Source organism: Saimiri boliviensis, chromosome 13, assembly GCF_048565385.1.
Source record: "Saimiri boliviensis isolate mSaiBol1 chromosome 13, mSaiBol1.pri, whole genome shotgun sequence".
In the NCBI taxonomy this organism is placed as follows: domain Eukaryota; kingdom Metazoa; phylum Chordata; class Mammalia; order Primates; family Cebidae; genus Saimiri; species Saimiri boliviensis.
The window spans coordinates 97,428,563-97,441,126 of NC_133461.1; the positions used below are offsets into that span (position 1 = coordinate 97,428,563).

The window sequence follows — 12,564 nt, forward strand, 5'->3', positions numbered from 1 at the left end:
TTATAGGCGTGAGCCACCACCTGGCCTGTAGCCAGCTCTTAATGTTACGATGTCTCTTCTTCTCCCTTAAACCCCTCGCTTGCTCCAGTACTTCCCTCAAGAGCAATTCTGGATAACTCCCGCCCTCTTTCCCATGTCAGCCCTCCTAACATGGGGAGACTACTCCCATGCCTTCTTGGATCCATTCATGGGCTTTTCACACAGAGTCTGGACCTCCCCACCAACCCCAGACCTTCTGTGTCCTTCATATTTTTATTGCTCCCAAAAATGAGCTACAAGACTTTATCTTCCTTGATTGGGGCATGGTTTTTGTTTTGTTTTGTTTTGTTTTTTTGAGTTGGATTCTCACTCTGTTGCCCAAGTTGGAGGACAGTGGTGCCACCTCGGCTCACTGTAACCTCCACCTCCCAGGTTCAAGCAATTCTCCTGCCTCAGCCTCCTGAGTAGCTGGGATTACACGCATCTGCCACCATGCTCACCTAATTTTTTTTGTATTTTTAGTAGAGACGGTGTTTCACCATGTTGGCTAGGCTGGTTTTGAACTACTGACCTCAAGTGATTTGCCTGCCTCAGCCTCCCAAAGTGCTAGGATTACAGGCATGAGCCACTGTGCCCGGCCTGGGGCATGGTTCTTAATGTCATAATGCAGCCTGAGCTGGATTCGATTCTGTTGTCGAATTGTTCGTTTCAACATCTCAAGATCATTTTGAATCAGAATTTCACCATCCATCAGGTAGCCCTCCTCTTAAGTCTGCCATGAGCTCCTTTGAAGAAAGTCTTCATCCTGGTCTTTGATCAAAACATTGAGCAGCATACAAACCAAAGAAGAACCCATATTTCCCTCCAAATTGACATTAATCTGTTAATCCAGGCTTTGGGCAGAGTTATTACACTAGTTATGATGCCACTTAAAGTCATTAGTGTCTGGCCACAGGTCACCACTGGTTGACCGGGATGTGTGCTCCTTCTGAGACCATACCTTGGTCATCTTTCCGTCCTTGGCTCAGGAAGTGTTTCATAAATGCCAAATACATAAGATACAGCCCCTTACCAAACTAAATATGTTCCACTAGTTGATAAAACCCCTTTAAAAAGGAAGACAAATGTGTTCGACCTGCCTTGCTCCCAGTGAACCCAAACTGGCTCCTAGTAATCAAGTGCTTCTTTTCTAAGGGTCACAGACCATCTGTTTCATTGGGGATTGACATTTGACCCAGTGGTTTGCAATTCCCAGAATCCACTCCTTACTCTCCTCCCAGCATACACACCCCTTTGAAGACTGGGAAAGCTCTTGCTCTGTGTTCTGCAGATTACACATGCTGATCACATCTGCAAGTTATTTGACTGACTCCTCTGATGTCATTGGTGAGCTTGGAGACAACCAATTTAGAGAGATGCTCACAGACTCTCCTCCTTCTATGTTATTGAGCTTCTGTTTTCTTTTCAAACAATGCTTATTTTCATTTGTTGTAATTTGAAGATCATTCTTACGTAGGACAGATTTTTATTGAGTTGAGTAATTCTGGCTTCTCTTGGTTGACTTTCTACCATCTTTCCTTAAAAGTGAACCCATTCTTCCTTGTTCTGAATCTCACTTTAAAATTGCCATTCTGACCAGTATATGGCCCATGCCTGTAATCCCAACACTTTGGAAAACTGAGGCAGGAGGCTCACTTGAGGCCAAGAGTTTGAGACCAGCCTGGCCAACATGGTGCAACTCCATCTCTACAAAAAGTTTTAAAAATTAGTTGGGTGTATGGTGGGTGCTTGTAATTCCAGCTACTTGGGAGGCCAAGGTGGGAGGATGGCTTGAGCCTGGGAGTTTAAGGTTACTGTGAGCTGTGATTATGCCACTACACTCATGCCGGGGTGACAGAGCAAGATCTTGTCTCAAAACAACAAAAAATTGTGTTCCTTTGTTACTGTTTTCTACCACCTATGTCCTGGGCTTCCTTTGTTTCCTTCTAGAGGGTTTCCATTACTCCAGCCTTGGGAAATCTCACCCACAGATAATAATAGCAGTAACTAACACTGATTGAACATATGATTGATCAGGTATGTGTTCAATTCTTTATGTGCGTTTTGTCCAACATTATCACACAGCAATATTACAGCCCAGATGCTAACATTAGCCCTGTTTTGGAGATGAGAAAACAGACTTGGAAAAATTTAGTAACTTCTCCAAAATTACATAGAATTGGATTATGATGTAAGAGTCAGTGATTGCAATACTAGGTGTGTTCCGAAGCCCCATTGCATTTCAACAATTACTTTAGTGCCCTTCAGCAAATCAGTGTGCCTACCATGTGCCCGGCACTGGGCCAGCCACTGAGGATGTACAGATGCACAAGAGGGTCCCTAGCCCTGAGCAGTGGAATCAGGTGGCACGATACTTACCTTCCTATCTGGGAGTTTTATGCAGGCAGCCCAGGTATGGCAGCTGGTCAGGATCGGCTTCCTTCTCTGTTGTTCGTGGCTGGCCTGGGCTGGCACTAGTTTCTCTCTAGAGGACACACATGGCCTTGCCCTGAAAGCTTCTCTCTCTGCCTTGGAGCTGCACCTGCCACAATTCCCAGAGGACTCCTGCCTTTTTTTTCAGAAGCCTCCCTGGAGTTACAGAAAGAGAAAAGGGCTAAGTATAAAAATTCCAGATTAATTAACACGTGGTTGTAGAAATACACAAAGTAAAAACTATCCACGGTCCTGAATGAAATTGGAGAGTTGTAAGGGAAGCCTAGTGACACCCTGGGAATGGAAACATTCAAAGGGCCTGCAGAACTTGGTGTAGTAAAATAATAACGGCCTCTACACCAGGCAAAGCATTAGGCATCTTACATGACCGACGCTGCTATTCCCCGTAACATTTTTTTTCTTCCCCCTAAGACAGAGTCTCGCTCCATCACTCAGGCTGGAGTGCAGTAGCATGATCTCAGCTCACTGCAACCTCCACCTCCTGGGTTCAAATGATTCTTCTGCCCCAGCCTCCCAAGTAACTGGGATTACAGGTGCCCACTACCACGCCTGGCTAATTTTTGTATTTTTAGTAGAGGCTGTGTTTCAGCATGTTAGTCAGGCTGGTCTTGAATTCCTGACTTCGTGATCAACCTGCCTCAGCCTCCCAGAGTGCTGGGATTACGAGCATGTGCCACCGTGCCTGGCCCGTGTAACACTTTTACGACCTAGGTACTATTATCCCTAGCCAAGAGAATGGAGGCTCCAAGCGCTTGAGTAAATCTCCCCAAGTTTACACAGGTAGTAGCGGTGAAACTGGCATTCAAGTTCTAGGACTTTCTGACTCCAAAGTCTATGATCTTTCAACAGTCAACCTGAAATAATGCCACCTGCATTAGCAGATGGACTTTGCCATCTATTTTGGCTGTGGAGAAGTTGTTTTTCACTTGCCTCCCAGTTCTCAGCTTATTGCCAGAAATGTGAATGACAGTAAATATTTTTTTGTAAATATTATCATTTTTTTGATAGGAAATACTATCATTTTTTAATATCACAAAAATGATAGTAAATGATAGTATACAATTTATTCTGCATGTCATGGGTATGTCAAAGTAAAAGAGCCACCTGGAAAACCTTCTTCTTGGATCCCCAAGTCTACATTCATGTAATTAGCAGCTGGCGTGGAGAGGATTGACATTGGTTCCCCAGTAACGGAGGAGAAGCTTTATGAGGAGGAGATGGTTTTAAGAAGGGAATCAGCCAGGCAAGGCGGCTCAGGCCTGCAATCTCAGCACTTTAGGAGGCCAAGGCAGGTGGATCATGAGGTCAGGAGTTCAAGACCAGCCTAGCCAACATGGAGAAACCCCCATCTCTACTAAAAATACCAAAATTAGCTGGGCATAGTGGTACACACCTGTAGTCCCAGCTACTTGCAGGCTGAGGCAGGAGATTCGCTCGAACCTGGGAGGTGGAGGTTGCAGTGAGCTGAGATCATGCCACTGCACTCCAGCCTGGGCAACAGAGCAAGACTCAGTCTCAAAAAATAAAAAAAAAAAAAGAAAAAAAAGGGAATCATGGTCAGCAGATCAAACGTTTGCAGATGTGCCAAGAAGATAAGAACTTTTGGAACTGGCAGTATCTGCCCTCACTCCCATCCCTGCCTTCTGATACACTGCCCATTCTTAAAGGTCCAACCCAAATTCTTGATGCCTTCCCTGACCTCCACATCCCCAGCCAGGCCAAAGGGATCCCTCCATCCTCTGCAAAGCCTGTGCTGGATCCTACCCTAAGTCCATGCTGCTTGAAGGGTGGGGGGCTCTGAGAATGAAGGGAAACTGGACCCTTGTCCTTAGTATACCTGCTGAGCAGAATTCCTTGGCAGGCCCAGGGAAGCCACGTGGAGGATTGGTGGAGGGTGTAACTTTAAGAGCCAGAGAGCCCGAGTTTGACTCGCAGCTGTGCAATGTACTGACTGTGTGGTCTTGGGGAACTTGCTTAAACTCTCTGTGCCTTTGTTTCCCCATCTGTCTATCTATATATTTTTTGAGATGGAGTCTCATTCTGTCACCCAGGCTGGAATGCAGTGGCGTGATCTTGACTCATTGCAACCTCCACCTCTGGGTTCAAGCGATTCTCCTGCCTCAGCCTCCTGAGTAGCTGGGACTACAGGCATGCACCACCATGCCTGGCTAATTTTTGTATTTTTAGTAGAGACAGGGTTTTGCCATGTTGGCCAGGCTGGTCTCGAAGTCCTGACCTCAGGTGATCTGCCTGCCTTGGCCTCCCAAAGTGCTGGGACAGGCATGAGCCATCATGCCCGGCCTGTTTCCGCATCTATAAAATGGGTCTGGTGATAGTACCTGGAGGTACCAGGTACGTGAGGTACTATCACGTTTGATCTGCTGACCATGATTCCCTTCTTAAAAGTCTCCTCCTCATAAAGGTATGAGGATTAAACAAATTAATATACTTAAGTCCCTGGAGTAATAGCTGTCACACAGTGACAGTGTTAGCTGCTGCTATCTTTCCTATAATCCTAATCTTTTTATTTTATTTAATTTTTAAATTTTTATTGTTGTTGGAGATGGAGTCTCGCTCTGTCACCCAGGCTGGGGTGCAGTGGCTCAATCTCAGCTCACTACAACCTCCACCCCTTGGGTTCAAGTGATTCTCATGCCTCAGTTTCCTGAGTAACTGACTACTGGCACACACCACCATGCCTGGCTAATTTTTATATTTTTAGTAAAGATGGAGTTTCACCATGTTGGCCAGGCTGGTCTCAAACTCCTGACCTCAGGTGGTCCACCCGCCTTGGCCTCCCAAAGTGCTGGGATTACAGGCATGAGCCACAGTGCCCACAGCCCAGCCCTAATCTTTTTAAATGAGAAAACCCTGGGTCTACTTCCCCAGGAACACGATTTCTCTCTAATTCCAGGATTCTAGTCTGAACCATTTCAAATACCAAAAAATCTTAAGCAAACTTCATTCTAATAGCAAAGTTAACATTTATTGAGTGCTTACTGTGCTGGACACTTGTAAACTTTGTTAGACATATGAATTGAATTCTCATAAGTCCCGGGAGGCAGACGGTATCATCGTTACCCTCTTATAAACAAGGATGCAGGGGCCCAGAACTGGTTGACAGGCATAAAGATCATGCAGCAAGGTCAGATTGAAGCCCGACAGTGAGTCACCAAGGGGGGATGTGCTGGACTGGCACACTGTAGCAAAAGGCGAGGTGTCCCATCACTTCTCCCTTGCCAGCATGCAGCAAGCATGAGGAGTATTTCTTACATTCAGTTTGCACCAGGGCACTCTGCACCCCATATCTCATTGAATCCCCCCAACTCTCCAGCAGAGCCATTATGATCATCTCTAGTTTTGGGTTTTTTTTTCTGAGACAGAGTTGCTCTGTTGCCCAGTGGTGTGATCATAGCTCATTCCAGCCTGGACCTCCCGGCTCAGGTGATCCTCCCACCTCCACCTCCAGAGTAACTGGGATCACCAGCATGTGCCACCATCCTTGGCAAATTTTTTTAATGTTTTTGTAGGGATGAGGTCTCACTATGTTGCTCAGGCTGGTCTCAAACTCCTGGGCTCAAATCATCCTTCCACCTCAGCCACCCAAAGTGCTGGGATTACAGGCGTGAACCACCGCGCCCGGCCCCATCTCAATTTCAGACAAAAACATTGAGGCTTAAGGAAGCTGAGCCACAGGCCCGAGTCACCAGCCCGGAAGTGGCAGGGCTGGCCAGGTTTTCTCTGGCAAAGGGCAGTGCCCCTGCCACCAGAGCACAGCTGTTTTCACATGACAGAAGCCAGTACAACTCTCAATTAGACACCTCCGGTCTCAATATAGCCGTCACTGGACTCCTCTTTAGGACGCCTCTCTTGGCCAGTGCAGGTTTCTCCTCCTGAGTGACGTGACCTCTGGTTCCTCCTGCTTCTCTGGAGGTCTTGGGTGGGCCCTCGGGTTCTGCCGGCTGGGCGTGGTTTCTTCCTCGGCGGCTTTGACCTCATCCTCCCCCGTCAGAGCCTGGGTGGCTTCTGAGGATGCTTGTCCTCAGCACAGCTGCCGAGCAGAACTGCTTGGCAGGCCCGGGGAGGCCACGTGGAGGAGCGGTGGAAGGCTTGAGTCAGGAGCCAGAGCGCCCTCACTAGGCCCTCGGCCTCCCTTCTTCCAGCCAGCCACTCTTAAAGTCATTTTGTTGTTCATTAGATATGAGAATAACATCTGCACACAGTAAAAGTTTTGAACAATCTAGAAATGCATAAAATAACAAGGGAATTTTCTCCCCTTGACCCTCCTCCAGATCCCACTCCTGTGAGGTGACTATGCCTTGGTAACACTTCCTGGTGTCTCCTTCCAGACCCTTCTAGGTATACATGTGCATGTAAGCATGTATGTGTACACACGTATGTATATACGTACAGGACAAAAAGGAATTGTATACACACATGTATGGTCTTTCGCAGTACACCTTGCACTCAGCAATGAATGCTGGTTGCCCTTCTGTGCCAGGACTCAGTCATTTTTGTGGCTGCTTAGAATGCCATTATCTTGATTTCTCCCAGTTATTTACTTGCCTCCTACAGGTCTCTATTCATGGATATAGATATGTGATATAATATATATTATATTTTATATATATGATATATATTTATATATAATATGATATAAATTATATATAATAAAAAGTATACATTTTTTCGATATATACAATAAAACCAAATATCCATTCAGTGAGCTGGCACAATCCCAGCCTCAGCCTCAGCCTCCTAGGCTCAGGCAATCCTCCCACTTCAGCCTTCCAAGTAGCTGGAACTACAGACATGTGCCAACACACTTGGCTTATTTTTTAATTATTCTAGAGATGGAGTCTCACGATGTTGCCCAGGCTCGTTTCGAACTCCTGGACTCAAGCGATCCCCTTGCCTCGGCCTCCCAAAATGCTCAATTACAGGTGTGAGCTACCATGTCTGGCCCACATTTGGTCATTTTCTAAAAAGTTAAAAGATTAGGTAATGAGACGCCCTCTACTTCATAGCAAGAGCTAGAACAGACCTGCACCTTCAGTGTTTCAACATGCCATCACTTACAATAATAACAATAACTTTGATGATAATTAATAATAACAAGAGTAGTATATAGTGTGCTGTGCTTTATTTTATTTGACTTTTTTCAAGACAGAGTCTCACTCTGTTATCCAGGCTGTAGTGCAGTGGCATGATCTCAGCTCACTGCAACCTCTGCCTCCCAGGTTCAAGTGATTCTCCTGCCTCAGCCTCCCAGGTAGCTGGGATTACAGGTGCCCGCTACCACACCTGGCTAATTTTTGTGTTTTTAGTAAAGACAGAGTTTCACCATGTTGGCCAGGTTGGTCTTGAACTCTCAAACTCAAGTGATCCACCCGCCTTGGCTTCCCAAAGTGTTGGGATTACAAGTGTGAGCCACTGCACCCAGCCTATAGTGTGCTATTCAAAAACATGATCTCAATTATATCACAGAATACAACAATTAATAAAAGGTCCCCCAAATAAATACATTTAAACTCATGTATGAATTTTAAAAATGAATAGAAGAAAAACGATGGGCTGTGGAGCTGAGCTCGGTAAGGAGAGAGATAAGATGCGGGTGACTGGGAATGACATTCCTGGGTGCAGTGGGTTGAAGGTCACAGTGATGAGAACTGAGGGAAAAGCTGGGAACCGAATGGAGAGTGGGGCCCTTGAAACAGAGGATGGAGGGGCGGACAATTCTTGGTGAAGCCAGGCTGTAGGGTGCGACATATTTGTGTGTGGCGGGGAAGGTACAGAGAGGTCGAGAGAGGAGGTCACAGATCTGAGCGGCCAGGACGTGGGAAGGGTCCCCTAGTCAGATATTGGAATCACCAGGTATTTGGATGGGGCTCATGTCAACAGTGTCCGGGAGCCAGGAGCTCCTCCCAACCAGCCAATTGACCCTGGCTACAGACAGCAATTGGCAGCGCCCAGCTTGGGTTCTTTTTTATCCTGGCCTCTACTCTGTCTACCTCTAACTCTCCAGGAAGCTACAAGGGAGGCAGGACTGCTGTCTCGTCCTGTAGCAAAGAACCCAGCTCTCCCAGAGCAGGAGGCCCCTGAGGCCATCGAGTGTCCGCCACACGGGCCTTGCAGGTCACAGCGAACACATCCCTGGAATCCCTACTTGTTGGAGCTCTGAATACACGACAGGCTTTGGGCTCATTCTGGAACCTACCGAGGAAGTGGTTTCTCTCCATTTCCTGAAAATGGAGAGAAGTCATTAAACTCTGTACCTGTTCAATGCCCACGTGCTGAGGAGGATTGGTACTCACCAGGGTGTAACATGCCTCCAGGAGTGAGCGAGTGTTTCCTAAGCTGGGAGCCCGAAATGAGGTGCTCAGGACAGACGGTGCCTGTGCCTTGTAAGTGCAATGTCAGGGTAGGGACTCTTCTCCCCATTGCATGCAGGACACAGCAGAGGCTCAGAGAGGTTGGGTGGTTTGACCGATGACTCATAGCAGGAAATGCAGAGCAGAGATTCACCCCCAGGCTGTGTGACTGGAGTCTGAGCTTTCTTGTGTGTGTATCTCATCCCTACAAATCAATCGGCTCAATTGATTGCAAGGCGCTCAGGACCACTCTGGCAACAGAGCCTCTGCTCCTCAGCCTGTGCCTAAAATCAGCACTGCCCAGAATTAGCACTCAATAAATGATGATGGGGCTGGGCGCAGTGACGCACTCCTGTAATCCCAGCACTTTGGGAGGCTCAGGTGGGAGGATCACTTGAGTCTGGGAGATGGAGGCTGCAGTGAGCTGTGACTGTGCCGTTGCATTCCAGCCTGGGTGACAAAGCAAGACCCTGACTCAAAAAAAATAAATAAGCGATGATTGGTGACTCAGCCCTTCTTCTCCCCACCTCTCTTCCTGGGGCCCTTCATCCCCATTTCAGACCCACTAGTACCCTCCGGCAGCCTGGGCCCTTCCTACCACTGTGGAGACCAGTTTCCTCTTGAAGGTGTTGTGGGCTGTTTTATCTAATTGACTACGAAGAGAGCTGGAGACAGGGTGTCAACCCAAAGTGATGCCTCCTTCTCCTCCTGGGCCTTCTGGGAAGAAAGTGGACCATACACAGACAAGTGGGAGGAGGGTGATTCTGTGCCAGGAGCTCCTTTCGGGAGCCCCTTAACTCTCACCCAAGGCGACCTGCCTGGCGTAAGGCAGGTGGTGTTCATCGTGGGGCCGGCAGAGGGCCGGTGCAATGCAGGGAACAGCTTAACCTTCTTCCTCCCCTGTTGGCCCTAGATCATTCTGAACTTTACGTCCCTGGACCTGTACCGCAGCCGCCTGTGCTGGTACGACTATGTGGAGGTCCGAGATGGCTTCTGGAGGAAGGCGCCCCTCCGAGGTAACAGCACCAGCCACCACCTGCCTCCTCCACGCTGATTTCCTCTCTGAACCACTCTTCACGCTCTTCATCCTCCCGCGGGGCCAGCATTGGCCAGGGACGACGTCCTGGTGTGGGAGCCAGGAGTCCTGGCACCATTAGTCCCAGCTAGCTGCATCACTCACTTTAGGCAAGTCCTGTCCTCGATCCAGATTTCGGAGTCTCCAGTGTAGGCTTCTGGACCTCCCTCTGAAGGTGGCTGTCACCCTGTGGTGCAAGGAGTCATCAGAATTGACACAGAGAGAGAGAGGGACAGAGACAGGCTGTTCTGTGCATCTGCACAGCCCCAGGCTCTCCTCCTCATCTGGGCACTTTCAGAGGCTGCACCATTTGTTTCTGTCTGCCCTTCTGGCTTTCGGGTGTCCACAGTGCAGCCTGGCTAAAGAGAGAGTCTTCGTAAACCTGCCAGCCTGTCTCCTAACTCGCCACCCAAGGCTGCATGCTGGGTGCTGTGGCCCGACCTTGTTCGCATAGGATGATTTGTTCCGAGGAGGGTAGGGGGCAGGAGGTGAGTCAGTGGGGATAAGTCGGTCAGACCCACAGGACACAAGGTGCTTTAATGAACCTGGAATTAGGGCAGAGGGAGGCAGGTGTTTCTAGAGGGTATTTGCAGCAAACCCAAGGAGCTGTGTGAGTCTCGTCCTTCCGGCTAGATTGACTGTAAGGTGCTCAGGACCACTCTGGCAACAGAGCCTCTGCTCCTCAGCCTGTGCCTGAAACAACCAGGCGGATCCTGCTAACCTCTCTTTTCCCTCTAGTTTCTGATATTTAAATATTTCTTTTCAGTCACTCAAAGCAGCTGTCCTTACAACACTTCCTCCCTCAGACGTGTTAGTGTTTTTCCAAGATGGGAGTTTCTTTTTCATAACTTACATTCCTGGGCCAGCACCCTGTGTCCCTTGCTGAATATTGGGAAACACCGGCCTTATTAGGAACACACAGCTCATTCCTAGCAATTCTTCACTACAAAGAATTCCACAGATGGCCGGCCTCATCCACTTAGATTGACTCTTTTTCATTTTTATTTCCAAGTGGACATTGTCTGACCCAGTCCCCAGATTCTGGGATTTATTTAGGGTCCTGGGGCATCCCTTGCATTTGACCAAATAAAAACATGTCTCTGAAGGCAGTTTGTCATGTGTAAAGAAAGCCATGTTGATTTCTCATGACTACTTTGCATAGAAAGCAAATAAGAAAAGGTAAATAATGATGGTAAAATGGTCTCTAGAAAGGTAAATAGAACACGTTGGTCGGGTGCGGCTGCTCACGCCTGTAATCCCAGCACTTTGAGAGACTGAGGCGGATAAATTACTAGATCAGGAGTTCAAGACCAGCCTGGCCAAGACGGAGAAACCCTGCCTCTACTAAAAATACAAAAAAATTTAGCTGGGCGTGGTGACAGACACCTATAATCCCAGCTACTTGGCAGGCTGAGGCAGAAAATTGCTCAAACCCAGAAGGCAGAGGTTGAAGTGAGCTAAGATCGCACCACTGGGCACAGAGTAAGACTTTGTCTCAAAAAATAAAAAAGGTAAATAGAACACATGTATAGTTGCACATTATAAAGATTTACCTTGGCCAAGCACAGTGGCTCACACCTGAAATCCCAGTACTCTGGGAGGCTGAAGTGGGTGGATCACCTGAGGTCAGGAGTTCGAGACCAGCCTGGCCAACATGGCAAAATCCCATCTCTACCAAAAATACAAAAATTAGCCAAGTGTGATAGCAGATGCCTGTAGTTCCAGCTACTCAGGAGGCTGAGGCAGGAGAATCGCTTGAACCCAGGAGGCAGAGGTTGCAGTAAGCTGAGATCAGGGCCCTATACGCTAGCCTGTGCAACAGATCAAGACTCCATCTAAAATACAATAAAAATAAAGATTTACCTTTCCTCCTGAAAATAGACTCACGTCCTATCCCTCAAGTGGCCTCTGGTTCTCTAAAGCCAAGTTGGACCTTGGACCAGACAGGAGCCAACCGGAGAGTGTACAGTCTTGGGAATGTGTGAAGTAGGGGGGGCCACAGATCAGGGCCCAGGCACCCAAGCCTCCCGGAGAGGTGTGGCCTCCACAGAGGGTGTCCTCAGGGTTCACCACGCCTCCACCCACCCTATCTGTGCAGGCCGCTTCTGCGGGTCCAAACTCCCTGAGCCCATCGTGTCTACCGACAGCCGCCTCTGGGTTGAATTCCGCAGCAGCAGCAATTGGGTTGGAAAGGGCTTCTTTGCCGTCTATGAAGGTACTGAGGAAGGTGGTGGATGGGAGGAGTCAGATGGGAGGTCCCTGGGCATCCTAGAACAACATCCTTCTGGCACCCCAGGGGCAAGATTGTGGGTTCCCAAGGAAGGGAGCAGAGAGAATGGGGGAATTGGCTGGGGCTGGGGGATTGGTGGGAGACTGAGAAGCTGGGGGGTATGAGAGGGGCTGGAGGAGTGGGGGAAGTAGCTCCCCAGCAGGGCAGAGCGTGCCGACCCACCAACCCTTCCCACCCCACCCTGTTTCCCCACAGCTATCTGCGGGGGTGACGTGAAAAAGGACTACGGCCACATTCAATCGCCCAACTACCCAGACGATTACCGGCCCAGCAAAGTCTGCATCTGGCGGATCCAGGTGTCCGAGGGTTTCCACGTGGGCCTCACGTTCCAGTCCTTCGAGGTACGTCAGAGACCC

The 12,564-nt window shown here is 48.5% G+C and overlaps 1 protein-coding gene across 1 annotated transcript in view; it reads left to right on the top strand.

Annotated features, from left to right (window-relative positions):
• The window catches only part of BMP1 (bone morphogenetic protein 1), a 50,975-nt gene that overhangs the window by 19,218 nt on the left and 19,193 nt on the right, over positions 1-12,564 (top strand). The window contains 3 exon segments of the mRNA XM_003937154.3: positions 9,757-9,859; positions 12,017-12,133; positions 12,404-12,549. Of these exon segments, the coding sequence (XP_003937203.2) occupies positions 9,757-9,859; positions 12,017-12,133; positions 12,404-12,549 (366 nt within the window).